This window comes from Archocentrus centrarchus, chromosome 9 (genome assembly GCF_007364275.1).
Source record: "Archocentrus centrarchus isolate MPI-CPG fArcCen1 chromosome 9, fArcCen1, whole genome shotgun sequence".
Classification (NCBI taxonomy): Eukaryota; Metazoa; Chordata; class Actinopteri; order Cichliformes; family Cichlidae; genus Archocentrus; species Archocentrus centrarchus.
Window position 1 is genome coordinate 24,014,790 of NC_044354.1, and position 27,777 is coordinate 24,042,566.

The window sequence follows — 27,777 nt, forward strand, 5'->3', positions numbered from 1 at the left end:
GGGGGGGGGCAGCATGCTCGGAATGGAGAAGCTGTCACAACCTGATAGATGAGTGTATGTGAGAGAGAGGCAGCTCAAACCGTCAGCGGGAAACGCATGATGTGGCATCAGCTCTGGCAGACAGACAGACTAAAATAGAGCCTTGTATGACAAAGTGTACCCAACAGTGAGAGAAAATGATTTTCCCTTTCTCTCTCTCTCTCGCTCTCTCGCTCTCTTTTACACAAGCTTCCTTCCTATGGTAAATTGTAGGCCAGAGGTGGCGGAAATACGTCAGTTATGTGGGTTCTCTGAAGCTTGACTGCGTATCTTAATTTCGGATGAAGGGAATGAGATGGGGTGGAGGGGGTGGGGGGGAGAGGAGATTTTAATCACTCCTGTCGCTTTAAGGACACTTATCAAAGCCTTATTATGCGAATAGAAAATACCAGGAGCCACTGAGCAACTGAGCAACCAAGGGACGGACTGGAGTGGCTTTATGGGAAACTCAACATTATCTAAACTGGAATAGACCGCTTCATTGCCTCATGGAGTTTGGATGGCTGTCTTATTCGGACGGTTCGGGTCATTTAGGGAATATTGCGCATAGCCTAAGTAGCTCTCGGACTTCGGATCCTTTGCTCCTGAAGCGCAGAGAGGAATATGGCTTAAAAGTCAACGCGTAGCCCACGGGATTATTCTCTCATTCGACAGCTACTATCGATACGTTTACCAGGCGTTTTATTTCGGACGGATACTATCCCGAGCTTTTTTTTTTTTTGCCAGACTTGGATCATGGATTGGGGTGGTGGAAAACAACAACGGGCAGCGACATGATTTCTCTGCGCTGTCTGCAGTATGCTGCGAGGTTATGCTTTAACGCCGCTTGTTATGATCGAGATGCAACAAAAGTTACAAAGCGAGTGTAATGCGTGGATTTTAACTGTTTCGCCGTTTTGCACCTGCTTTAACGGCTAGCGCGTCGACACGGCGCAGATTCGTGACAGAATAACGTGTGGATCCGCGTCGCTTTGCTCACTCTCAGTCGCCTTGCTTGGGATACTTGAACATTTGCTTATCGTAATGGAGATTGGCGAGGTTTATACTCAAGGTCATTCACTGTTGTGAGGCTATATTTGCCTTGTTATTTACAAAGCCTACACACAGCGCTCGCTCCACGTTATAGCGCAGCCTAGGCTTCAATTCTCAGTCCAGTGTGTGTTATTTGATATTACACGGTGCGGCGAGCGTTCGGGCGCTGTGGAGTAATATTTATATTTCTTTTTGACTCTGGGAGCATTCTCTAACAACATGGATGGGAAACTGAAGCAGGGTCGGAGATGTCGGGCCAAGCGGGAGAGGGTGCGGAGGTTGCGGGAGGCAGGGAGCAGAGACGCCCGCAGCCCCGACCCCAACTCCTCCTGCTCCGACAGGGAGGGACACAGTCCGGGGAGGGACGCCGCCTCCCTGCCCGGTAAAAAGGCTCCGCACCCCGCGGCCGCCGCCAGAGCCCCGCGTCCCCCACGGCGAAAGAGACGGGAGTCCAGCTCGCAGGAGGAGGATATCATTGATGGATTTGCTATCGCCAGTTTCATCAGCCTGGACCGTCTGGAGGTAAGGAGGAACTGGATCATTAACTGTTTGTGTGTCTGCATTCTTCATCATGTGTCAAAGTGGGGGTCCTACAAGCCTCCCCCCACCCACCCTCCCACTCACCAGCAGCGTGAGGACTAGTCCAATTTGTAGCCAATTTACTTGAGATGGCGGTAATTAGATGGATGAGGATTACTCTTGTAATCGTCTGATATTGCAGATGAGAGGATCCCCTCAAGGTGATCAATCCGTGCTTTGATTCTCAGCACACAGGCTGTTGACAAATGTGCAGTTCAGTGCACGTCTACGTGTCTGTTTGGAGTCCCTGTCATGAAAGTGTTTTGACAGCTTCTGCGGCACACCGCTCTGTTCCTTCAAAATTACAAGTTCAGTGCTTTGTGAATGAGAAGCTAATCATTGGCAGACAGCGTGTGATTTGGGAATAAAAACAGGTGCTTTGGTGGGAGAAGCAGTTGTGGTTTGTGTATTTTTATATTCAGACTCACTGTGAGTTCTGAGCGCTTTCTTGACACTCTGACCTCTGATAAACTTCCTATTACATCATTCATGTGTTGGAGGCTGACACACCACGTGCTGATAACTCTGCTGCTGTCATTACTGTGTGGTAGCTATGTCAGATGTCAGAGCAATGATTTCAGGAAGAAAGGAGGTTCCCCTGTGACATCCTCCTTTATTTAGCTCCTTTATCTCATTACATTCCAAATGACAAATGAAACATTGCTCCCTGTGGGATATCAGGCAGACTGACGAGGCAGGCAGGTTTGTTGTTTGTTTGTTTTTTTATGGCTCATTCCTGAGAATGGTACTATATATAAATAACTGCCTATAAAAAAATATGTCTAATGTATTACATATCCGCTGATGTCTGTGTATTTTAAGATGATGGCCTCATTTGGGAGCCCATGGATCCTACCACATTTCAATCGCACTCTCTCCCATGTAAGCTTAACTACAGTATGGTAGCTATTAATCGGTCATCAGTCACGCTTCCTACATAGTGTTTAGTCAGTATAATGGTGGAATGCTTATTTGCAGCATAAAATCTTAACCAGTTGTCCATTCTGAATGCAAGATTCACTCACTTGAGGCTGATAATCAATTCTCCACTGCCCAGCTCTTAACAAGTCTAACCTGTCAGGGTCATCTGTGATTATATTGCAATTCCATTTAGCTTCATGGTACTTAGAGTGGGCGTGAAAGCACATAGGAGTGATGGGTGATGCTAGAAATGTTGTTGGGAAATAATTAATATCAGACAAATAATGACTAAAAGCAAGTTGGAAGATGTGTGATGCACATTAAGGCTTAAAAATGCTCTAATGACACCACAGAGTTTTCGAGTCAGTCAGAATAAATTTAAGTTTGCAGTCAGGCTACAGCAGCACTCACTCAAGATAAACTTGTTACATGTTATCAAGTGTGCATAGGATTTGTTGGTGCCCATTTTCCTCATTTCCATGAGCATTTTCCCCTCTGTGCTGCATGGCAGCCACTTCTGATGGCTGAAAGACTTTGAAATGTGCTGCACTTAATGACTTCTAGGAATAGCAACACGTGTCGTGATGCCGTAAGAGGTCTTTTTAGTTCACAAGTTGGACATCTGTCTCTGATGGAGGCGATGGGGTTAGATTTATCTTCTGAGGCTTTATGTTAATTTAAAAAAAAAAATGCTGTCTCTTTGAGAGGGAGGCAAAGCCAGATAATTATCCAATTTTAGTTTTTCACATTTACTAGTAATAATACTTCTTTGCGTTGAGTGAACACAGAGAAAGAACAGTGTGCGCTGCACAGAAGCTTATGTTTCAGGGCTACGCAAATGAGGCATGATACAGCTCAATACAAAATGATGCTCACATGCCGGCTACTTGTTGATAATTGGTCTGATTTGCATGCAAATGGTCTGCGCTTATTAAATGATGTTAGTGGATCTGGTACAATTAGAAGAAGAGATGAGCACAGATAGTTTTTTTTTTTGTGCCTTTGAGTTCTGGGCGTGTGGTAAATGAAATCAAAGTGTTGACTTAATATTAATCCTGTAGATTGTTTGCTGAAAGTGAAAACACTAATGACATTTGTTTTAGCTGCATCACTGAGAATGAAGTGCCCCCTCTGCGGTGTGTACCCACTGGAACCATCACATTGTCTGTCCATGAGTCATCTTTTACCCACTCACTGTGTGCTTGAGTGGAGCATGAGTTACTGTACCTGTGCTAATTACTCATCAATTATGGGGGGGGGCACAGCAGCCAGGGAATAGCTCTGACTTATTGCATTACGCTCCGATAAGCTGGCGCACCCTCGGCAGAGCAAGCATGTGATCCTCTTGACCCCTTTAAAGTGACTGATGGCCAGCACGGCTGTGTTTATGTCAGGCCGTACAGTCGGTCTCATTAGCATTTTACTATCATTAATATTCCATCCTCCCAGGATTCAGTGAGCCCATATGGCAAATATGGCAATATTTACTTCTGTTTAATCTCATTCCTCTTAAATCTCTCTGTAATCCTTTTTTCTGTTCTCTAAATCACTTCAGGGTGAACATGTTTCATAAAAGCTATGTCACCTTTGGGTTACTGCTATTTGATTGTCCCATTTTAGTCTGTAACTTATGCCTGAGGTTATGGGTTACTCCCAGAGCACTTCCACTCTAAACACACTCAGTCGGTGTTGTTGATATTCCAGCTCTGCGCTGATAGGATCGAGCTCCCCCGATGAAGGCTTAGGCTGTGCGGTGGTCTTGCCCGCTCCCCGTAACCCGTTTCATTACAGCCGAAAGCAATTTGCAGCCACAGCCGCATTTGATTACGCCGTGTTTATTCGCTTTGAATCCCCTCGTTTCTCACAGGAAAGCCGCTTACTTACCTGTGCAAATCGACTGTACAAACACAGCCATGCTGCTTTGTCACAGGCACCTTATGATGATTAAAAAACAAAAAAGGGATGATTCAGTGATGATTCAAGAACAATCAATCTGCTACTTGGGCTTGTGAAAGAGAAAATAAAACCTCATACGCACAGTTTCTGTAGTTTCTATTTCTTCTTTTTTTTAAGTAAAGAATGAAATCATTGTGCATGAGTTAGGAAAATTCTTTGCCTTTTATTTATTTTTTTAAGAAATATGACTTTAAGAATCAATTAGCCCATATATTAGAATGAGTCACTTTTGGGATTTCTTTCAATAGCTGAAGGCCAATTTTGTGGCCATAGAAGATTTTCAGCCATCAGCAGCGATATAAAACAATTACGCTTTACAGCTTATACCCTCCAGAAGTCTCCCTGTGTGTATCGAACAAGTGAGCAGATAATAAAATGACACAATTATCCATCTGTCAACGTATTAATAAGATGTTTGATTTGCTCCATTTGCTCTGTGAGTGACGTTGGAGTGGCAAATCCCCTCTCGTTAATCCACAATCCTTCTGTTCATCTGCTTTAACATGAATTTACAGATTTGTTTGGGTTTTTCGTTCCACAGCACGGGTTTCTAAATTCACTCTAATGGGGGATTTAGGTTTAGTTGATTTAGTGATATTACAACAGTGTAAAGGGTGCGGAGGCCAAAGGTTCTGAGATTCTGGCAGAAAATGGGTTCATATATCACAGATTGTCTCTTTGTGTATCCAGGGACGTTTAGCTTGCTGTTTTCCTGCGTGGCTCTGTTTTCTGAAGTTTTACACACCAATCATCCTTGATTGTTGGCCACTGAGCTGCACCACTAGTACAATATGAAGAAATGAAGTCTCTTGCCCTTAAGGGAGCTTGACAGTAGTTGTTAGGGAAGCTGAGAATTGCTGCTTCACTTTCTCTGCCTGTATTTTGGCAGCTGCTGTGCGGATCTAAGCCAGCGACATTCCAGATACAAATACGTGTGATTATATATCATCAAGTGCTGTGATGAAGTCAGAGCAGCAGTTAGAAAGTTTTTGCCCCCCCCCAGAGATTTCCTCTTAAAATAGCTACACTTGAGTGTCTCATATTTAGCACTCAGGTATGACCACATGTTAACTATTTGCAGTCATTAGTAAGGCCAACACTCAACATTTCAGGTTAGAGAGCACATCTGTGCAGAGATGCACCGCCACATTCTGAGCTCGAACTGAAGGTTTTGCTTTCCAGAGATTGACGGGCTGCATAAAGCTTTAAAGAGCCCCAGAAATATCCCATAATTTCACATCTTTTTACCGGATCAGATTTGCGTTTTCTGCTCTGCTCATTGCCACTTGAGTAACACAGCGTAAACCAATACTGACACCTTAAACCACAGCAGTCTTTGCTGTAGTAAGATGTCTTGCTTCCATGGTGAGGCAGCAGATTTGTTGCAGGGGTTGCAGCAATCGTGCTTCGTGTTTTCACTTTCCCCCGACGGTGATAGTGCTGTGCATCATATGTCGGCACTGACAAACAACTCTGGCTTTAATTAACAAGGCAGCCCCCTGAGGCTCCGTTGCTCATTGGCTGACGCATCCCATGGAGAGAGCTTTCTTAATGCCAGTGGGATGTCCCCAAGCCCTGGCTCTCTCTAACTGTCACACGCTGTAGGCGACAGCATGGCTGATAAATGCATGGTCACATTCACAATCGTTTTCTCTGTCTGACACACACAAACACATGACTGAATCTCCAACGTGCAACTGTCCAAGTTATATATTCTGAGGGCTGCCCCTGACTGGTTGACTAGTCATTGCATATTTATTTTGATTTCATTATTTAAAAGTATATGTTTGGTGGCATCAGGACATGATGTATAATCTAAGGCTGAAGAGGAAAGTAATTAGTAACACTCTTAATATTGTGCACAATTACGGAGAAATACAAAACCATAGTAATAAGCTTTTGTAATACAAATTTTACTACAAGCAGAGCACAGTTTATGACACCAGCAAAAGCTTTAAAGCTGGACTGTGCAGGCGTGCTAAGTGGCTTATGTTGGGCTGTGCACATGATAATCCATGTGGTCTATGAGGTTGACAAACAATAAGTGAAAGTTTGTCTGCATAACTTGTGATCATTTTAGAGAGGTTAAAAAAAACCCCAAGAAGGTGAACAGCTAAACGTTGGTGTCTTGACACAGCATGTCACATCTAGTGTATGAGCCAAACTTTAATACTGCTTGACTGATACAGGATCTTTAACACAGATACCGATATTTGGCTAAATTTTTTATTTATTTATTTTTTTTTTCAGATGCATGAAATATAAACAGACTTCTCTCATTTTTGTTGTGTAGTCATTTATGAGTCCTTACTAATATGAAAATGCTTCTGTGTCACCAAAAGTCTTGATTTGCTCATTTACACTCTGCTGGGATCAGCTGGTTGTCGTGTTTGTGGTGTTCCAAACACATGTTGCCAACAGGGAAGTTGCAGCGTGTCCTTTGGTAGACAAACTGGTCAACATTAACACTCTTACCACAGTTGAAAAGGTGCTTCTCTTCTTCACTTTTTAAATTTTAATTTATAAAGTGCTAGAAACACGGATATAGCTATATCGCCAAATAGCTAATATCGGCAAATAATATCAGCTCCGCCAATATATCGATCAGGCTCTAAACTTGAACTTTTTAATTTGCTGATGATGAGGTCACTGATGCCATGTTCTTTGAGTTTGTTCTTTCTTTTTTTGTAACCCATCAGGCAAGCCAGTTCTGACATCGCTTTTATTTATTAAATTCTAATTAACAGTTAAAAATGGTTTCAGCTGTTAAGACGTTACTGTAGAAATGGCATTGATCCAGTCACTTGTAAAGGCAAAGGTGCTATTGCAGATTCTATATCTGCAGCAGGTTAGCACAGTTTTTACAGTGCCTGTTTTAAACAATATGAATGTGTTTTTTCCTTTCATAATTTGCCCAAAGACAAACCTCTGAAATGTTAAATTTTAGTCTTTGTTAAATGTTAAATGTCTTTTTAAGAAAAAAGGGGAGCAAATAAAGATTCGATTTTATGACCTTATCAGTTTACTGGGATAATATCCTATAAATAGCAGCCCATTGGAGAGTCCCCGAGGGAGTCACACATGACACTGGAAGGGCAAAAGCATCATATCTTTTGGTGACAGCAGACAAAATAGGTCTGCTTGTTTAAGCCTGCCTGACTTGTGTATCTCCTGACCATTAGGAGAACTAGGAAGTAGTATTTCTACTATTGCTTGTTTAATTTGAGCCAAACATCTGCACGTACGCATGCACAAGCATGCCGGCAATGCAGTTTACATTCCTGTATGCCAGCTTCTTACAGTTCCCTGTGATCAACAGTTGGTTGCAACACAAGGAAGCGGTGTTCCCATAAAAGGAGTTAAGAAGATAACATGGATGCTAACTATTTGATTTAAAATCTTTACAGAAACCAGCTTCTGTGTTAAGCGAGCAAACTTGAGGACACGTTTGATGACTTCTTTTGTGCTTGTGCTCCCTGGCTCATAGATATTCAGTTACTACCCAAAAAAAAAAAGCAGTGAAAAATGTAATGAGCAAGGAATGATCATATGTTTTTAATATGTGTGATAATAAGTATTTTCTTGGTTTCTGAAGGTTGGAAAGTACTGGGATTAATGCCTGCTCTCCCCAGCGAGAGCTTTTTGAAGCGCCGTCGGTTGTCTGTTTTTAGGTATCTGAATGTGCCAGCACTTTTAACTGTCAGAATAAGAGCCTCTTTGTTTTCAAGCTTAGCTGAAAATGTGGAGACAGTGCACGCTGACACATATTAAGTGGCACATAAAAGCACGTGGGTAACTTGTTGTAGGCATATATATCCATTTCCTGCTTGTCGTCTTGAGCCGTCTTCCATCTTCCTGTCTCTGTATTTTCATTGCGGTGAATGACAGGATGTAATTACCCTCTGATTAAGATGCTGTCTCGGAGCCTGCGATGGATTAGGAGTTGCACTGTTATAAGGTTTCCCCAGTAATTATCCGCTGCTGATTTGTCCCACTCCTTTTTTTTTTTTTTGCCTTTCACAACCTACTCTGGCTTCTTGATTAATGAATGTTATTAAACAATGTTAACAAAAGACATTTCGTTTGAGTAGTTTAAGAAAAAGAAATTATTTGGGGATAACTTCATAGTAATCATAATTGTCATTCAGCTGAGGTATTTTCCAGCCCTGTGATTTTGGTTAATATATAATGGTTCACTTGGCCGCGGATGCTCTGAATGAATGAGTAGCAGACGAGGGCTGTGAAGGATTTACAATAAAAGTAATGAAACCTAAATAGAGAGGGCACTCTTTAAGTGGCTCATTAAGTAATGACTGTTTTCCTTTTCAGCCACGTCCTTCGCTGGCAAAGAGAGAGCCTGGCTTGCTTCATTCAGCCTTCATATCACTTGAATCCCTTTTAAGCATTTTGTTTGTGTGCATGAGTGTAGGTCATTTTTTTTTTTTTTTTTCATCCTTGCAGAGTTATTTTGTAGAAAGGTTGCAGTCTGGTCACTAAGAGTTGTGTGTAGGGGAAAGTATTGATAGTGTTTTCAGCTACACTCTCCTGCAAAGACATGTGAAAGCTTCTTTTTGTTGTTTGCAGGCTTGCACGAAAAAAAAAACCAAAAACTATATCTGAGAAAGAGGACAAGCAATAATCAAAATGATGTTTGTGGTTGCAAAGGCAAAGAGAGAGGACTTGAGTCCACTGGGCAACAAGTTGGAGTAAAAAAGGTATAAAATTAGCTGCATTATTAGGGTTGGGTCATATGTTAAAATTTTGTAACCAGCAACCATCAGTCCAATAACTCCCATATGCCAATAGATGCATAGAGCTTCCATTTACTTACTTACTTTGATGTGGAAAAGAATGCACCTATTAGGGTTTATCCTGGTTTTAAACAAGACAGAACTGGCAAGCCGATGGATCTATGTGATGGAGTAATTACTGTTAAATGCTAGACTACTGTGCAAAAGTCCTGAATCACCACTCATTTCTTTATATTTTGCTAGGAAAAGTGGAAAATAGAGGCAGTGATCTGTTGAAACATAACAAACATAACAATAACAGAGACTGTACAGTTCTAATAAGTTTGAGAGTCAATAATTGGTGTGACCACCTTCATTCTTAAACACAGCCTGAACTCTCTCTAAGTGGTCTTCAGGAATAGTTCTGTTGATGATGATACAGTTTAAAGCTTATACAGACCTGGGATGATTCAGCATCATGGTATTAGTGAGACAAATCTCAAGTCTTCAAAAGCAGCATGCAGATTACAAATCAGCCTCCAGTCCATGTGGTCATGTTTTTCAGGAAGGGCTTGTTTTCAAAGGCATGACTCACACAGTCGTGACATTGTGCAGAGTCTTGCTGCATGTTTTCTTAATAGATCGCTCTTGGTGTGAAAGCAATTAGCGTTAACAGTTGTCGACATGCTCTTCTGCTACCAACACTCGCTACCAACACCAGCTCTGAGGGGAATAGTCTTTATAGGCCAAGTGATGCTGACAATAATTGCTCAGCACTCAGCTCCCCCATCTGAAACAAGATCCAGTGATATGTCAGACTGCAATTTATTACAGCCCATTGTTTGTTGGTATGTTGATTGTATTTGCAACATTTAGCCTTTTCTGTGTATGAGTTTCTGTGTGGGTGCAGGCAAAGCCAAATAAGGAGTGTTGCTTCACTGTTTTGTGTGATAGCTTTGGCAGCCATATAACAAGCTGTGGCCAAGATAATAGAGCTTAGATAAGAGGTTGGTTATGTAATGTGGAATTTCTCTCTTTCCTATTGCCACTTCTGCTCCATTCACTGTCTGGATGACTTTTGTTTGACAACTGTGGGTTGAGCCGCCACACTCAGTTGCGCTGTCGAAATGAAGCACCTTGTCGCCCATCCGCACTTTACTCGTGGATTCAGAATGACTGTGTAGGGGCTGGAGTCCACGAGGAGGAGTTTGTCATTCCTGATATGCTATAAATGAAGGGAAAATTGTTTGTCCCCGTATCTGAGTGATTATCGCCCTTTCACTGGCCATTGTTATCCACTTCTGATAGTGAGTGTCAGGCAGTTTTCTTGATATGCGGTGCAGTCGGTATTTCAGATGACCCTCTTAGCAGTATATTTTTCTCTTGCTTCTTCTTGCTTGGTTTTCATAGTGCAATGTGGCGTCGGGGAGTATTGCCTTATTTCAACCTGTGATCTTTATTTTTATTAACTATCTCTCCTGTGAATAATATGACATAATACGTTCTGAGCTTTTCAAATCTATCAGTATACAATGCTTACAAGCCACTTGTATGTTGGGTGGGTGAATGAATGTTGTTGTGTTCACTAAATCAGGAATGAAATGTGCAATCATGGTGCTGTGCAAAACTTCAGCCCATGAGTACTGGAAAAAATACATTTGTTATTGGGATAAAGTGCTGTAAGAGGTAAAAGTCATTTTCTTTTTTTACCCACAGACAGTGTTAGAGGACCAGTGTGTGAGCTTTTCTACAGATGGGTTAAAAAAAAAATGGGTATGAACGTGGTAGAAAAGAGGCCTTTTTGTTAAAATTCAGAAAGAAAGATATGGTGCATTTTCAAAAGATCCATTCAGTCACCAAGCTTACATTTTTTTTTTTTGCCAAGAAAAAAAAAGCAAAGGGAGTTTCCTGCTCTGATTTGTGCCTTTTAAGCCCGTCTCCTCCATCTGTCTTCTCCAGCAGCATACGGCGACTTCCCCCGAAATCAAAACTCAAATACTTAGAAATGACCTGTGGTCATAATATAAACCTGTTACATCACTCAGTGGACTTTTTTCATGTAAAGTTACAATAAAGACATTACAAAGATAAAAATTAAAATGTGACTACAGAATATGGGGAAACGAGCAGATTCCCCATACAAGATTCTTCTTAGCTCTAGAAACCGCCACCAGGATAAAGACAACCACAGTTTAGTCAAACATGTATTATTTGTTTTCCATGTATTAAATCTTTCTATAGATTTCACAGCTAATATGGAGAAAATGAATGGTTATATGTGTTTGGCTCAAATGTTCCCCCATATGTGCAGTGTTCTTTAGACCACATTTGGCTTTAATTGATGGTGTTGAGTTCTGCCCAAATATCATGTCCCTCATGGTATTTGGACTCACAGTGACCTGATTTTAAGTCCACTTTATAACTTTTGGGCCAAATCTGACCAACCTAATATTTGCTGGTGCCGTAACTGATCCACACTAGAGCCACAAAGTAGCCCAGATGAGCCCCAAATGAGTTTGCTATCTGTATATTGTTTTAGAATTATATTCTATTTTTATAGTAGTATAAAGAGTCACTGAAGAGTGATTGTACTTTATGTTTTGTGGTTTGCATGCAGTTTTAGAGGATTTTTTGATGCTGCCAAGATTAAATTATGGGTGGAAACACCAACCCCTTCAGGATAATTAATTATGCATTGATTTGGCATAAATCATGCTCAGTTTAACGTCAGTATGAATATAAAACAAACAATAAGAATTTGCTTAAACACAGTCCTATAATGGGCACACGTTTTGTTCAGGAGGCAGTCTAAATGGTTCTTTATGCTTCTGTTGAAGATATCATCAGTTTTTCAACAGGCTTGACCTGATGCCAGCTCAGACATTTACTTTATGAATCCTCGGGACGTCTATGAAAGTCACTGTTCCGGCTGTGTGCTCAGCAGAATGAATAGGAAGAATGTATTTGAAATATAATGGGACATATAAAAAGGGAGATGTACTGTAACATAGCCACCACTGCAGTAAAAAATCTGCAAGGGCGAGACAATCTCTGTCACACAGAGTGATCTGCCAAAGAAAAAGTATTGTCAGTATTTGTTTCCTCTTTCGGTGCAGACAGCACATACATTCAGTTTCCTTTTTTTTTTTTTTTTTTCCTCATGTAATCTGCAGGTTGTTTACCCGTAGATCAAAGGCAGTAAAATGCATCTGCTCCCCTCTTGTGAACAGGCCACACAGCTCATTTCAGAGGGGCCACTTTGTCAGTGCGTCTGAAACGAGGACACGCACCTTCGAGCCAGCAGGGCTTTACCCGAGGCGTGGAATGAGATCAAAATTACACACACACACACACACACACACACACACACACACACACACACACACACACACACACACACACACACACACACACACACACACACATTCAGAGCCTGAGCACAAGGCCAGTTGTTGAGTCAATAAAGAAAACAGGCAGCATGTGAGAGAACGTAAACAGAACTGTGCCAAGCTACTGTTTGCATTCCACTTCTCTTGGCTTCACGGCACAGCTGCTGCTTTAGCCGTGTGCAGTTTAAATACCGTGCTATTCATAGACACACTTATAATGATTTGTAACCGTGACCTGTGATGAAACAAGATGTCTACTGTAACAATGCAGTTTGTTAGCTTCTATGTAATTGATTAATATGACATTATAAAACTCTTAAACTGAACTGAGAGTTACTTTAAACAAATATACGTTTTTTGTATTTCTCTTGTTATCGTTGATTAAATATTAACAGCAGAGATTTTTGGGGAAGATTTCAGGATCTTGTTCTCTCTCTTGATAGAATCATGTAAACAGTGGAAGGGAGTTTCCTTTTTCATGGTGATACAGATCGTGCTTTTTATTGATTGCTTTTCTAGCTTGGCCTCTGTTGTGACTGAAAGCATTTCTGTGGGATATTAAAGTTATTTTCTGGCTTTGTGAATAAAGACGACCCACACTTAAATTCATTCCCATCATTTCACTGAAGGGTGCATCAGCGTGGTGTGTGCTTGAGTTTAGACTGTGCCAGGTTTAGACCGGGGTAACTTGACTTAGGGTTGAGTTAGGGATGGAGATATATTGGCTGAATATGCCAGCACTGGACCAGTTGATTGATATTGGTTTATTTGCAAGTAAGAGGATGTCTACCAATATCAATGTTTGTTCTGAAAAACAGAAAAGAAAAGGGGAAATAAACAATGAAACCAAAATGAGCAAAGAGAAAAATTATCGGTGTTGGAACCAGCAAAATAAATATCAAGAGCAGCATCAATAACCTTTGTTGTCTCAAAAAGTTTTTGTAATCACTTTATGTCATCTGCAAACACGGGTATCAGATCAATACTCCGAGATTATGTATTTGGGATCACGACTGGAAAAAGTTGGATCGATGCATCCCTCCTTTTCACTCAGTAGTTTCCCTGGTGACAAGAAGCATGCGCTTAGATCAAAGATCAAAATGGTTTTACATCAGCATTTGTTGATGTCTCGTAGCATTAAAACATTTAATGTTTGGTTCAGAGATGTTGAGATTATAAATATGTGCTTCAGGGTCATTTTATTCTGACAACTTGGTTGAGAAGGTCTAAATCAGGCGTGATCCTGCTGCTGGAAATGCTCTATGTGGTTCATTGTGGTTAATTTTTTTTCATTATTATTGTGAATGTGTGCAATGAACTTGGGACCAGGTCTGTGACCGCTTGCAGTCAGTTGCTGTCTTCAAAGCCACTTTGATGAACTAAGAGGTGATAAATAAGACAGAGTCAGTCTGCTACCAGGCTGAGACTGAATGGGGTCAAGCTGGCAGTTACAAGCAATCTGTTTGTGATAATGTGGCAGTTAATTGTGATAAATTAGTAAAAAAAATTGCAAATGTGTTGCATGAGCATAAATTCACATTAAACCAAAATTTAGGACATCAAAGATTTGAAACAGAAATTTCTCCACAAATCGAGACATAGTTGCTGCATGATGGCAATTTAACATCAATAATAACTTAGGACTTTGGCAACCTTGCTTTGACAGGAGTATAACCAGAATACCAGTTGAGTTTAGTTCCCTAGTGCATGGCACACGAGCTGTGCACATCGGTGCAGACCAACCAATTAACTGCAACGTGTTGGCAACCTGTGTGCATTTATAAATTAGTTGGCAATTATTTGCAGACCTTTACCAATCTGTCTGAGTTATTGGATTTGGAGACAGGTTGCCTCCCACTAGGCGACCTGTGAAATTGTCTTGTGATTGGAAGTGGTCGCCCAGAGGTTAAGAATGTTGCACACTCAACTTCTGGGCAACCAGTTCATTGCTGCAACTGCTTGCAATCGGTTACCAAATGCGAAAATATTAAATGCAATCACCGGGCAACTACTGATTTTAACCTAGGAGGTGGTTGCTGTCCTATTTTCAGGTGCCACTTAATGCCATTAGGTGTTCAGTTCAGTGTGCAGGGCTTTGTACTAAGGAGCTGGCTAGATAAAAACTGATGTCTGAGCCAACTGATTTGGACATTTGCATTCTCACATTCAGCTTCAGCAGGTAATATCTAGAAAAGTGCATGTGTGAAAACATCTTTTTTCTTTTTTAAAAACCTGTTAATGAGACAACTTGAGGAATTAAATACTGTTCCTCTCTTCTAGTCAGCTTTCCCCAAGGCTTGATATCAGTTCTCCAAATGTGCCTCTGGTGTAAAGCAAGCAGTGAGCCAGCACACAAAAAGAGACACAATCAGACGGATAGAGCAAAAAAAACAAAAAAACAGAGCCAAACAGAAAGAGAGAGAGAGCATTGGATGCAGTATTCCAGCGTCCTGCTTAATTGTTTCCTGGCAGCAGAAATAAGCTTGTTCTCAGTGCATAAATCCTCCTATTTTCATTTATCTGCTCCAGGTGTTGATGAAACAATCCCCCTTGCTGGATAATCATATTTCCCCTTCCCACTTGCCAAGACACTGAAAGGGTAAAAGGGATGGAGGCATTGCCCCCCCCCCCCTTGCAAATTGACACATTGCACACACCACTAGCTCTGTGTGTGTATGTGTGAATGGGTCTACTTGGCGTTTCAATTTGCACAATAATGCAAGAAAAAGAAAACGGTTACACTCACTGACAGGCTACACCAAAGGGGTTGGTGTGTGTGTGTGTCTGTATGTGTAAGTGCAAGGTGGTGCCACCAAAAGTGGAGCAACCAGTTCATTTTGTCAGCCGTGTATTTAATGAGTCAGTCAGTCAGTCAGTCAGTCAGCTTGTCACTCAGTCAGACTGCCACTCAGTCAATTAATAAGAAAATTGTGAAATCACTTGCAGTGAGTTCTCACGCAGTATCATCATTATATGATCTCTGTGGAGGACATCGATGAGACATGCTAGCTTTGATTTAATCTCAAAATGTGAGAATCTTTTAGTCAAACTGAACTCCATGATGAAATCACTAACGGTGCTTAAGGAGCAAATGTGCATTTTAAAATTCTTGCTTTGATTCATGCCGCCGTGCCTCTTTGTCACTTCTTCCTCTTCTGTTGAATGATATGACATAAAGCAGTGTTTTATGACTGCCAGAACAAGCCTTTATTTCTAGTAGCTGCCAGTCATTTCCTGGCCTGTGGCACTGCCTTTATCACTTGTGAAGCCTATAAATGTAACTGTGGGTCACATACCTCTGGAGGCCTCTCCAAGCCTCTGTAGCTGCAGGCAGGAATGTTAAAACCAAAGGCAGGCTCAACAGTGTCGGTGCTGTCATCAGACTGAGATGTACTGCTGCGGATCCTCATAAAGGTGCAGTATGCTTCCCAACAGTGCTGTATTTATGGTGCGAGGCAGCCATTTGCCATGTTTTGGAACTTATTGGTGTAACATTAATAAAGTAATCATGCTGCGATTTAAGAAACACCACAACGCAAGTGTTGACAGGAAGCTCAGAATGCATCAACACCTCTGAAGCTGCGAGGGACCTGCTTGCACTACCCACTTGACATCATTTCATTAACCAGTCTGGTCTTACTTACTGGCCTCACAGCCAGATCCATGACAGGAATCTAGAGGAGACAAAGAGAGCAAAGTGAACTAATGTGTGTTTTTGACCCCCTTTGGCAAAACAGCAGGCATTGTTTGCAGGAGAAGAAGGCACAATGGTGTTTCTGTTTAAAGCCAGCACAAGTGAAAGCTTGTCAGAGCTGAGGAAAGTGAGGGTGGAAAGATAGAGAGGGAGTAAAGAGGTCTTGCTCACAAATGCCACCTGTTTGAATGCTGGCTGTGGTCATTTGACCTGCAAGTTGCTGCTGTTAAATGAACAGAGAGAAGTCTGGGCTTCTATCGTTTCTCACTCTAATTTTCTATGTACTTAACAGAAAAGCAAACACTGGAACTAAAGGTTGTGCTAATAAAAGTGGTATTTTTTTAATCCTAATTTCAACAGATTCCACTTTCTTGCTCTGCAAGCACTAAAAGTGAAATATTTTTCTGGCTGCTGTAGTCTCTCACACCCTGTTCAGTATCTATTTTGTCTCAAAAAACAATTGTTCAGTCAGATAACTCGTTTTTGAAATGATTTATTAAAGCACAAGACTACGATACCGCATGCCTCCCTGCAAAATATGCATAAAAACTGAGGAGTGATGAGTAAATATCTTCCAGGAGCCTTTAGGTAGATGCAGTTTGAAACAATGGGCATGCAGGGCAGAGAAGAATAAGACACAATACCTGTGAATGGGGCATGCAGGGCCCCAGAAGAATAAAATTGCAAACCCTGTGGCTAAACTGACTCACAGGGTTTGCTCCATTAATTGATTTAGTAAATGTTTTCAGTTTAATAAAATTTTTATTTTCCCTTTTTTTTTCTGTCAACAATCAGTCTTATTAAACCATAAAATGATGCCATGCCATAATATTTCTTTCCCAGGCATTGGGAAAAGAACACAGACCACAGCTACTGGTAAATCTCCTACTTCTATTTCGCCAAGCTCTGGGCAACAGCCATGGCAACCACATTGTTAAAGCTGGAGGCTATTATTCTTCTTCATGTAGAAGACACCACTTAATGCACCAAAGGGCAGTTGCGGGCTTAGTGAAAAAGGTCATATTTATATTTCCCACTGCAACATATGACCTGCTATAATACTTGTGTCATGATTGAGTCTAGGTGCACGATACTGACAGATGTAATTGTTTTTTCCTGCTGCATAATAGCCTTTTGCACCCTTAGATTAGTATGACTAAAGGTTTGCAAGTATTATTTCTTCTCAGCTGCAGAATAAAAAAGACAAATAGCAGGGTTTGCTGAATGTTAATAAGTGAAACAAGATAAACAACTTGCAGTGCTCTGTCTCTAGAGATGCCTGTAATACACAGCAGCAGACTGAAGTAATTTTAGCTGTTGTTTGAATGCTGCTTAACTATACATGCTTACAGTCACAGTGCTCCATTAAAAGTACACTTTACCTGACATTTTGTAGCTAGCTGAAAAGGAACACTTGCTAGACTGATAAAACTACTAATTCTCCTTGCCAATTCTCTAAAATATATCTGAACATGGAGTTGCTGGGAAAAAAGAAACAAGTAGCACCTTAACAAGTAGAATAATTGTTCTTGTTTAAACATTACTCGAGTGAGCAGGTGCTCCAAAGCTACAGACATTTGTCTTTTACCTTGAGGCACAAGGTGTTATGGAATGGTTATATCCATAAACTTCACATCATAGTAAATAGCATTTGCCATTACCAGTTTTGGCTATCCATAAGCATGCAGAGCTGGAGATCAGTTCCAGTTGGAGTGAGTAATAAAATTTCTTGGTGGCTATTTAGCATCACTTCACATTGTGTAAAGTGATGCATAACAAAAAAAAAATCCTGCTCTAGAAGTTATACAGTGATTTTAGTTCAGGTATAGTGGATTCATCATTAAAATGACCAAAATGTGGATAAGAACCATTCAAGCCTGCATGGGCAGACTTGCCTGCTTTTGAAATGTTGCCTGGTTCCTTTACTGCTTGTGTTGTGGTGGATCTGAGAGGCAGCCTGTCAAAGTTAATCAGCCTACAACAAGCGGCTAAAAGCAGACATCCTGACTGCAGTGTGGTTCACACAGGCACACACAGACAAATGGAGGCCGACAAACATGCAGCATCTCACGTACATGTTGATGCTCATGTACTGCTTGTATAAAGGGAGAAAAAGCAGTTGTTAACAGATTTTTCTTCCACCGGCAAGTCTTTAATGGAGGCTTGGTTAATGGTGACTGACTGAACCTGCAGAGATACAATGTGCAGCCCCGCAGTCATTGAGCCAGGGCTTCAATTGGATTGGATGCCTGAAGACATTTATTCAAACAAGATGAACTGTTGATCCCCCCTCTGCTTCCCGGCAATTTCTCTTACAAGAGGAGGAAGGAGAAAAGGAAAAAGCTTACCCTTCTAGGCACGTATTTCTTACAGCACCAGTATATGAAACTCTAGTACAAAGGAGGGCCACACTATTGGATAAATCACCTCCTACAAATGGATCATCAGCTACAAAGTCCAGCAATGCAATTTTGTGGGAAAATGTGTCTTTTGGTATCTAAGATTTTGTAGCACCACCAGAAAATAAATTAGAATTGAATGAATAGAAATAAATAAATGAATAATGCTTATTCTACTGCAGTGCTTTGCATGCATTTATTTATACATGGCCCAGTGTATGGTGATGTTACTTGGTATGTTAGTTCATTGACCATGCTGTCAAAATATTTGGAGAGTCATGCTAACCAGAACATTTTTAATGGGCCTTTCTGACTCTGGCTGACATGTTGATTTTAGAGTTTAATTCAAATTAGCAAATATCATCATGCTAATGTACTAAACTAAGATGGCGAGCATGGGAAATGTTATGCCTGATAAATATCAGCACACTAGCATTTCTGTACAAAGTGCATCATGTGCAAATGGTCTGAAAAGAAAGGAAAAGTGTGGGGGGGTGCGAGAGGAAGTAAGAGAATGCGCAGCACTGTGGTCGTCTCCAGCATCACGAATCACACGTTCACCTGAAATTGGCAGCGGCACATTGTAAATGTTTTTTTTTTGTTTTTTTTAAAAAGTTTTGGCCACAGAGCAGAGAAGACATAATTGTCTCTATTAACTCCAGACTCAAGACAGCACTCATGCTCACTGAGTGAGTCTGGTGATGGTTCCCCTGCTTGTCCATACATGTCACATTGAAATAGCTGATAAGCGTGAACAATAAATAGCTCTAACCTGAGGCCTAGTGTGTTTATATATGCGTATCTGCATGTGTTTGTATATATAATATGCTTCACTTGTCAAGTCAATCTCAGCTGTAGAGAAACAACCATGCCCCCCCTCCCACCTCCACCCCCCTTCTGATATGTCTCCTTGTATTGCTGTTAATCATTACCTAATTGGCATGCAGCCTTGTGGGTAAAGACAGGCATCAGCCCACGCTCAGAGGGCCATAACGGCGGGCTACAGCCATGCAGAAATACCATGAGCCAGTGTGATATGCAGATGTAGAGCCACTAGTAATGAAAACAGAAGTGGCAAGCAGCACCTCCGCCAAGGCTAAATAATTATACTATGCTTGTTTATTATTTGTCATGTGGGTTTTATTGAACAACACTATTTAAACATGATTTCCACGGTGCTGAGCATGTAACTGGATACTCGAGTCGCCTAGCAGCTCTTTTAAAGGAACCACAACCTGCGCAGTGGTAAAAGAGATAAAAGGAATTTGGCTGCTGTTAACAAATTTAAACAGAATGTCCTGCAGGCCTTCAGATAACTGTTATCTTTATTATTGAATGCATCAACATTTTTTCACCAGTTAATAATTTAGCGTGTGAACTGTCAAAATTTATTGGAGAAATAAAGCTTCACGAGACCCCAGGCGACTTGTCTAAGTTTTGTCTTTCTTCATTGTTGGAAAATAAATGAAATTTATTTATTTAATGTCTTTTAGTTCACGCGGATGTTCTGATGGCGCAGTATAAACTGCCTGGATGATACACTAAGATGTCAAAGAAGGATCCGTTTCAGGCCTCTTTAGCCTCTTGTTTTGTTTGATTCTACGATAAAATATGTATTTTCTAACATACCATTGCAATGTTATTTACATGCTGCCTTTACGGGTTTTTCTTACAGAGGATTTAAGCTTCAGCAGGAAATCTACGCCATAGCTACGTCGTTACCGCAAACCCCTCTGAAACCCTAAGACGTAACCTATGGCGCAACCTGACATGCACCTCCCTAGAAATGCAGCCACACGTTGCATGGACGCAGCCCGCAACTACTGCGATTGGCCTGTTCAGTACTGTTGATTCCTCCTGTGCAATTTTTTCACTGCGGCTTTTGAATTTATCAGTGAGAGAATAACAATCGCTGTCTCAATACAAGGAATAATAATCATAGCGTCAGTATAAGGACTTACAAATGTCAGCAGATTCCTGGAGGGAGCTTGTTGAAGCTAACAGAATGGCTGTGAGGGAACGTACAAAAGAGTGGAAAAACTTAAGGGGATATAAATATATTTGTCTTTGAAACAAAACTGGCACTGCGTATAAAACACCAGGGCACAACCACAAGATAATTAACACATAATGCACCAGCACAAGCATAAATGCCGGCCGCTTAGGTAGGTTGTGTTGTAGGTTCTACAAAGACTCACTGCAGAAGTCTAAATCAGACCATACTGTGTGTAGCTTTACTTGCTGAATGTAGCAACTTGTTACACTGTGTTTGCAGCTTGAGTCTAACTGTGTACTTGTGCTTTTATGTCCTGCATTAAACTCTGAATGGTGAACCGGAGGCTCATTGAAATAACAACCAGCCTAAAGCCCGAGGTAACTGCTGATGCTTTAGAGCTCCGCTTCAGTTATTTAGATTGATAAATCAAGCGTAGTTTTCTTAACAGAATGAGAGCCGGTGTTTATATTTTGCAGACTTACTCAAGTATGAAAGCAGTTCAAAGCCCAGGTTACCTATTGTTTGTGGAAATATACATATTAATGAAGGTCTATGTTTTTTATAATACTTGTGAGTGTTATTAATTTTGTCTCAGCACATGGTAACTGCTTTCTGTGGCTTGTCTATTAGACTTCATGCATCCATCTTCCGAGGATGAGTGCCGTGCGTTTGACTGACAGTGACGGACCGTTACAGTTTCAGATTGAAAGTGTTAGGGATGGTGAAAGTCTGTGCTGATTGATTGATCATTTGGGGTTCTGAAATTAATAAGACCGCATTCTTCAGGCACCAAAAATACTCTCACAATATTACATTGAAATCTGCTCCATGTCTTTAGACTGATCTCTAAGCAAAATTGGTGGAGTGATAGTAGTAACCCTGAAGCCCCAGCACGGGGTAAGAGGATGGCAGGTGCTCAAGCTGAGATGGTGTATATTTCCATTTGGAAATTCAGGTCCAGCAGTAATTATAATACATTCAGGGCACTAAGCTCCTTAATTTTTTTTTTTCGTGTGTAAATTGGGACAGTTAAATATGATTAACATAAGTTATCCAAACTTCAATCCAGCTACAATTACTTCTTGTTTCAGCACATAAAATGTCAGCCTTTTTTTTTTTTTCTTTAGCAATAATAATCATAAAAATAACTATTTGTGTAGCGCCTTTCGTAACTAGCACATGGTGATTTACAGGGAATGAAATGATAAAAATAAAAGTCCATTAGATTGGATAAATCTTTAATGATCCTTTTGGGGAAATTGGGTTATCATAGCAGCAGAGAACAGGATACAGGAGGATACAGATGAGAACAGGAACAATCAGAAGCAGCAAAAGGTTTGAACAGTGAGTAAGTCATCCACCTCGAGATTAACACACAATAAAAAAAAAAAAAAAGAAAGTGTCAGATGGAAATAAAGAATGCAATGAAAACTACTTCTGTAAAGGTCTGCCATTTGTGAAGGCGTTAAAGTGCGTACTGACACTAACCTTTAACGACATTGAAGGGTTTCTGTGCAATGGTAGCTGCTGGTTGAATATGGTTAAAAAAAAAAAAAGAAAAAGGGTCATATTGCTTTATGCTGTTAGTGTTATTGCCTCCTTAGATATGTGGGAGATTAAGAGCGGCACCGAGAGCACAGAACAGCCTGGAGTAAATCTTTATTATCCCTGAAGGACAATTTGCTTTACAGCAACCAGTCATTAGCACGCAGCAGAGATAAAACAGGTACACTACACATCAACGCGTAGAGCCTGGAGCCAGTAGGTGCTGCATTCAGTGTGTGGAGAGCAGTCGGCATCGGCTGATAAGTGCTGTGGAAGTGTGATGGCGTTGTCTTTGTCGAATCTTCATGTTCGTGCGCTACAAGGGAATTTAGCTGCATTCACTCCCTTATTTATATTTGATTACCATTTATTTATTACAGAGTTCCTGGTAAAATGTTAACGAGAAGGTTGATAGATTAGATACTTCATCAGTTTAATGATGCAACATTTTTTTTCTTTTAGCTCATTTTATTATACCATACATCTGTTTGACAGTTTTATAAAAGAAAAAAAAAAAGAGAGAGTTTATTACAGTAGAAAGCTGTAAAATGAAGTGCAACAAGAGCACAAGTAGCACAGTTAGAGAACTGACCTTGCAAATATGTATGCTAACGGCAGCAACCATAAGCCAGACTAAGAGAGGCTTTCAGAGGACATATAACTGATATATTTTGACAGATAATACATGGACTTGGGCACATAATCCGAATGCAGGGCTCTTTAACCCCTTAAAATTAAGGTTAGAAAATGTTATTCCACACTGTCACAAATACAATGTATTTCCTCCGTCAGCTCCTTCAGTTTGCCTTTAAAGCTTTGATGTTTGGAGCTGTTGAAACGAATTCAAGCTCAAGCCTTCAGCTTTTTGGTGGCTGCACAATTTCAACAAATAGAACTATTCTGGATATCTTGCAGTTCATATTATCCACTTGCACTCAATTCACTCTGACATATCTGGAGTATTTGAAAGTGCTGGGATCTTGACAAAAAGCAGCTGTTTTCATGCGTGTGCAGTTTGTTGCCATTGACTTATCAGAGCTAAGCTAAGCATTTACTCTCAAGTTGCTTTATAGCAGTGGTGGTTTGGGGTTATTTAAATTTGCTTTGCTGGATTTTCTTTTTTTTTTTTTCATTTGGATACCTTGTGATAAGGGCATCGTTGCATTATTGTGCTCATTAGGGGGCTGCACCAGCTTTTATGTTGTTTTTGTTGGTGGTGGTGTTGCTTTTTTCCCCTGACAGTTCAGAGCAGTTCCATTTTGGAAGAAGAGCTCCTCTGTTTTGGTATCAGTTTCCAGACCCGTGCTAGTGGTGGTTTTAGTGGTTGAACTGGTGGCTAGCTTGTGTCCTTCTGGCAACCCTGTAAAAGGTGTGGGGACTCACAGTGATCCCGGTCACAATAGAACAATACACCAAGGCCTTGGCTGCATGGATATCTTTTTCATCTCTGAGGCAAAATGCCACAAAATAACAGGAAATATCCACCAGCAATAATTGTGGAATGATTCCAAAATATGTTAGAGCACTGTTTCAAAATCACATCTATTTCCTGCACTGCAGACTTCAGCCAAGTGTCACTGTGAGGCATTTCTCATTGTAGAACGAGTTTGTACTTTGACCAAATGCAATAAAACACAAGCGTGTTTTAAGCCAAGAAGAAGGTGAAAAGAGCCTTTTGGGCTCGCTTCACTATATTTAAGATTACTTTGTCTTTTAAATTCCCAGTTCATAAATCTGTTGCTGGGTCAGTATATTTGAAGCATTATTACAAAGCAAAACACAGCAGAATGAAATGTGCTGGTTGGCTATAGTCATTCAAAGTGTATTTGATACCATACTTTGCTTCAGATTCTTCTTATCTTTCATCAGAGCTTGTACTTGATAAGTAGCAGATGGCCACCTAATCAATCACTGCTGTGCACCTCTGACCCACTTTTCCCACTCTGGTTTTCATTTATTTTCTTCCAGGTCATGTGGCAGTGTAAAGGTGGACAGCTGAACAGCAGATTCTTCTTTTAACTTCTTTTTTTTTTGTGCAGCACTCAGAACCTCAGTACTTTTTGAAGATGTGTGAAATGTATCTGAAGATCTTCTTTGTCTCTCTATTTCCTTTGCCACTTTTTCCCTCGTCCTCTTCTTACAAATGACCCCCCCCCCAAGCGTCCTTGTCAGTGTCACAAACAGCCATGGAGAAAAGAGTGGAGGTCAATAGTTTGTCTCCCCGCCTTATAAATAATGTGACTCAGAGGCTGGCAGAATGAGTTTGGATGGCGGCAGTAGGGATAAAGTGGCTGGAATATTTTCTTAACTACCACCGCCACCGTTGCTCCCTTACCCTCCAGCTTGACTTGTTTAATCTAGGTGACAAATTCTTGTCTGACCTTGTGCCGTGTTTCTTTTCTGTTTGTTGTTGTTCAGGGGAGTTTTTCTCCTTCTTTTCCCCGTGTCACTGCTGGCATTTTAGCTGAGCAAGGAAGTGTTTTCTTATCAAAGAGCCATGTAATCGAATTACCCTCCACATGGGTTTTGATGTTAAACGCGTGCGTGTGCGAGCTGTGTGTCGGCTGCTGCTGCAGGAATTTCAATGCAGTACGATTACACAGCCGCACACGGATACACTGGTGCACTTTACATGTGTGTTAAGCAGTTACGCGTACGTGCCCATGCTTATGCGTTGACATTTTGTGCATACACGCATGAACTTGTCTGTAAGTGTTTGTGCTCACTGATGCCATGGGGTGCACACGCTCCACTGGGATTTGAGCGTTGCAGTCCACTGCTAGCTGCTACAGTGAGGGCCCAGGAGAGCTCTGCTTTGCTGTAACCGAGCAGCTCAGCGGATGAGAATGATGGGGCAGGGGGAGGAGGGTGGAGATTTCCTGTGTTGCCTATGGTGCTCGGGGTGAACACCAGTGTCAGGCGTTGGGTTACAGTGGTGAATGCAGTGCTGCACATTTACCAGTGACAGCAGTGATTCTATCTTTGCATTCAGCTGGGGAAGCAGCAGCACCTGGCACACTAGTTAAATGCATACAATATCAGTGGCCTCACATGCACAAATTCTAATGCGCATCTTATGCACAGAGCATAGAGCTGGGAATGGGTTAACATGCAAATGCAACATATGCACTTGTGCACACGCTATTCCAATTCAGTCACTGTCAGTCTGAAGAAGGCGATGATGGCGGTGTCATTCAACAACAGTGCTGTTCATTATTGTCAGCTGCTGAACCCATCTCAGAAAAAAAAAAAAAAAACTGCCATACCTTTCTGAGAGAAGTGCTCCCAAAGCCTGGTTAGGTTTCTGATTAAATTTTTTTTTTTCCTTTTTTGCTCAAACACTTTAGTAACCGGTTTTGAAATGCCACTCGAGCTCCAAATTGACTCTTCAGGGTTTCTCTGCTTTTCCTATCTGTCATTCAGCATTAGACGGAAGGGAGAAATTCAGAAGCTGCGCTTCCTGCCTGGACCCTGGAAAATGCTTCAGTGGAGCAAATTATACGTGTCATTTTCATTTATTCATATTGTTTTAGGTGTTGTGGTGTTTATAGTCCTTACAGTGGGAGCAGATTGCGATGCTCACAGTGGCAGAGGCCTCTCAGCCAATCACAAACATTGCTACAATATTGATTTCCATCGTGGTTATGGCAGTATATTTAGCGATTGTAACTGCTGCCTCCTGGTCTGGTTGCACTGTGTGTATCAGGTTGCATTATTCACACAGTGCCTCATTTGATTACAGGCGCCAGGGAAGGAGGTCAGAGGCAGATCTGATGACCGTGCAGTTCACAAGCCTCTGCAGTGGTTTGTAGGACACCCGACAAAGTCTCTTGTCTAAGGCACCCAGCATAATGAATGGTCCAAAGTGTGATTTAAATGGGCTAGCCCTGATCCATCTAATTGCTCCCCACTCGGTGTAATTACAACTTTGTGTGCACTTTGCTTGGGACTTCACACTGGCAGGAGCTAACAAGGATGCTGTTATAGCATTTTTCTTCTTTGGGTTTGATGTCGCCCTGCTGGTTTAGCAGTGCTACAAACATATTTAAAAGACAGATTGCGTCATTCTCTGTTTGGTGTGCTGTTTTTTGATTTTTATTTTCCTTACTGTTGAAAAGACACTGAGTCTCACGCAAAAACATTTTGTTACTTTAATACTAAAGTTTTTTATGATGTTCCAAGTCAAGTTCACCAAACTTAACCTGAGCAACCGGGTCACTGTAAATTGCTCATTTTAGCCTGATTAATGTCACCTGTTCATGAGCATGGCCTTTCATCAGTTATGGGAACTGAAGTAATAGGTGGGCAACAGGGCAACACAAAGAGGTTTGAACAGCCGAGTAGTAACCCAGAGGGTAGTAACCCTTTCAAAAATATGTATTACAAGCAAAAATGTGGCCAAACTGTAGCACCCGTAGGATGGAATCACCATGTGTACATTTATTCTCTATAAGAGTAACACAGGGCACAGGTAATACAAACACAGAGGCAGATTCTCTCAAAATGCTTGCTATAATCAGTGTGTTTACTGGCACTGCAGTAAAAGCAAGTTGAAAATAATTAAGGGGTAAAGTTAATATCCACTGAAACAAAATGTAATGTCTTCAGTAAAACTCTCACCCTGCAGTTTACATGCAAATCTAAACATCTCTTCCTAGGAATAATAAAGGTGCCCATTAGATAAGGAGCATAGTTACATCTTGTTAGGCTGCTCATTCAGTGCAACGCTTCCATAAAAGTACACAAGACTGTCATAAATAACAATTCACTACCATAACACACATTAAATTGAAAATGTAATATTCCTTCTCGCAGCATCGCAGCCTGTCAGAAAAAAAAATGCAAATGAGGTGAAACCTCAGACTGATCTAACAGAAGAAAGTTTTTGCAGTTTTTTTTCTGAGAAAAACTCCAGCGAAACACATCAGCAATGATCAATCGATAATTTTAAACATGCTAGTGTAACCGAGGGAGAGAACGACACAGAGCATCGCAGCGCATCTAACTAGCACAAAAGATGCTACAGGAGGTAAGCTGGAGCTACAGAGAAATTTAGACTTTATGGGAGAGGATAACCCCCCCAAAAATCTACAGAAACAACATATGGACTCATCTGCACGAATTAGTGCAGCTTTAACGTTTTTGCCCGAACACCTGTGCACGCTCCGACACAATGCTCTGCTTTTCGAACTGTTGCTTTACCTTGAGAACATTAATCTCAAGTGTTTCACTTCCTGGTTAAATAAAGGTTAAAGAGAAGTGGGTCATTAAATACACTGAAGACAGTCAAAAGGGTCCTAAACAGTATTACAGAGAATATATGGTAATTAATACATAAAGGTAAACTGGATGTAAAATATGCATCTTTTCCGTCCGATGTGATATGATCTGTGCAGGTGTTATAAATACCTTTGTATGTCTACTTCCCACCGTATTATACATATCGTACAGTATGTATGCTTACGTGTTGAAGCCCAGTTACTCGTATGTGTATGTA

The 27,777-nt window shown here is 41.0% G+C and overlaps 1 protein-coding gene across 8 annotated transcripts in view; it reads left to right on the forward strand.

Annotated features, from left to right (window-relative positions):
- Positions 1 to 357: 357 nt before the first annotated feature.
- The window catches only part of fbrsl1 (fibrosin-like 1), a 270,174-nt gene continuing 242,754 nt past the window's right edge, over positions 358 to 27,777 (forward strand). For 5 of the 8 annotated variants that reach the window (XM_030737147.1, XM_030737151.1, XM_030737148.1 and 2 more), the window contains exon 1: positions 359 to 1,593. In XM_030737147.1, coding sequence (XP_030593007.1) covers positions 1,291 to 1,593 — 303 coding nt within the window. In that variant the 5' untranslated portion in view covers positions 359 to 1,290. Of the gene's footprint in view, positions 1,594 to 27,777 lie in introns of all 8 variants that reach the window. The other 3 variants (XM_030737152.1, XM_030737155.1, XM_030737150.1) reach the window with 2 other exon arrangements.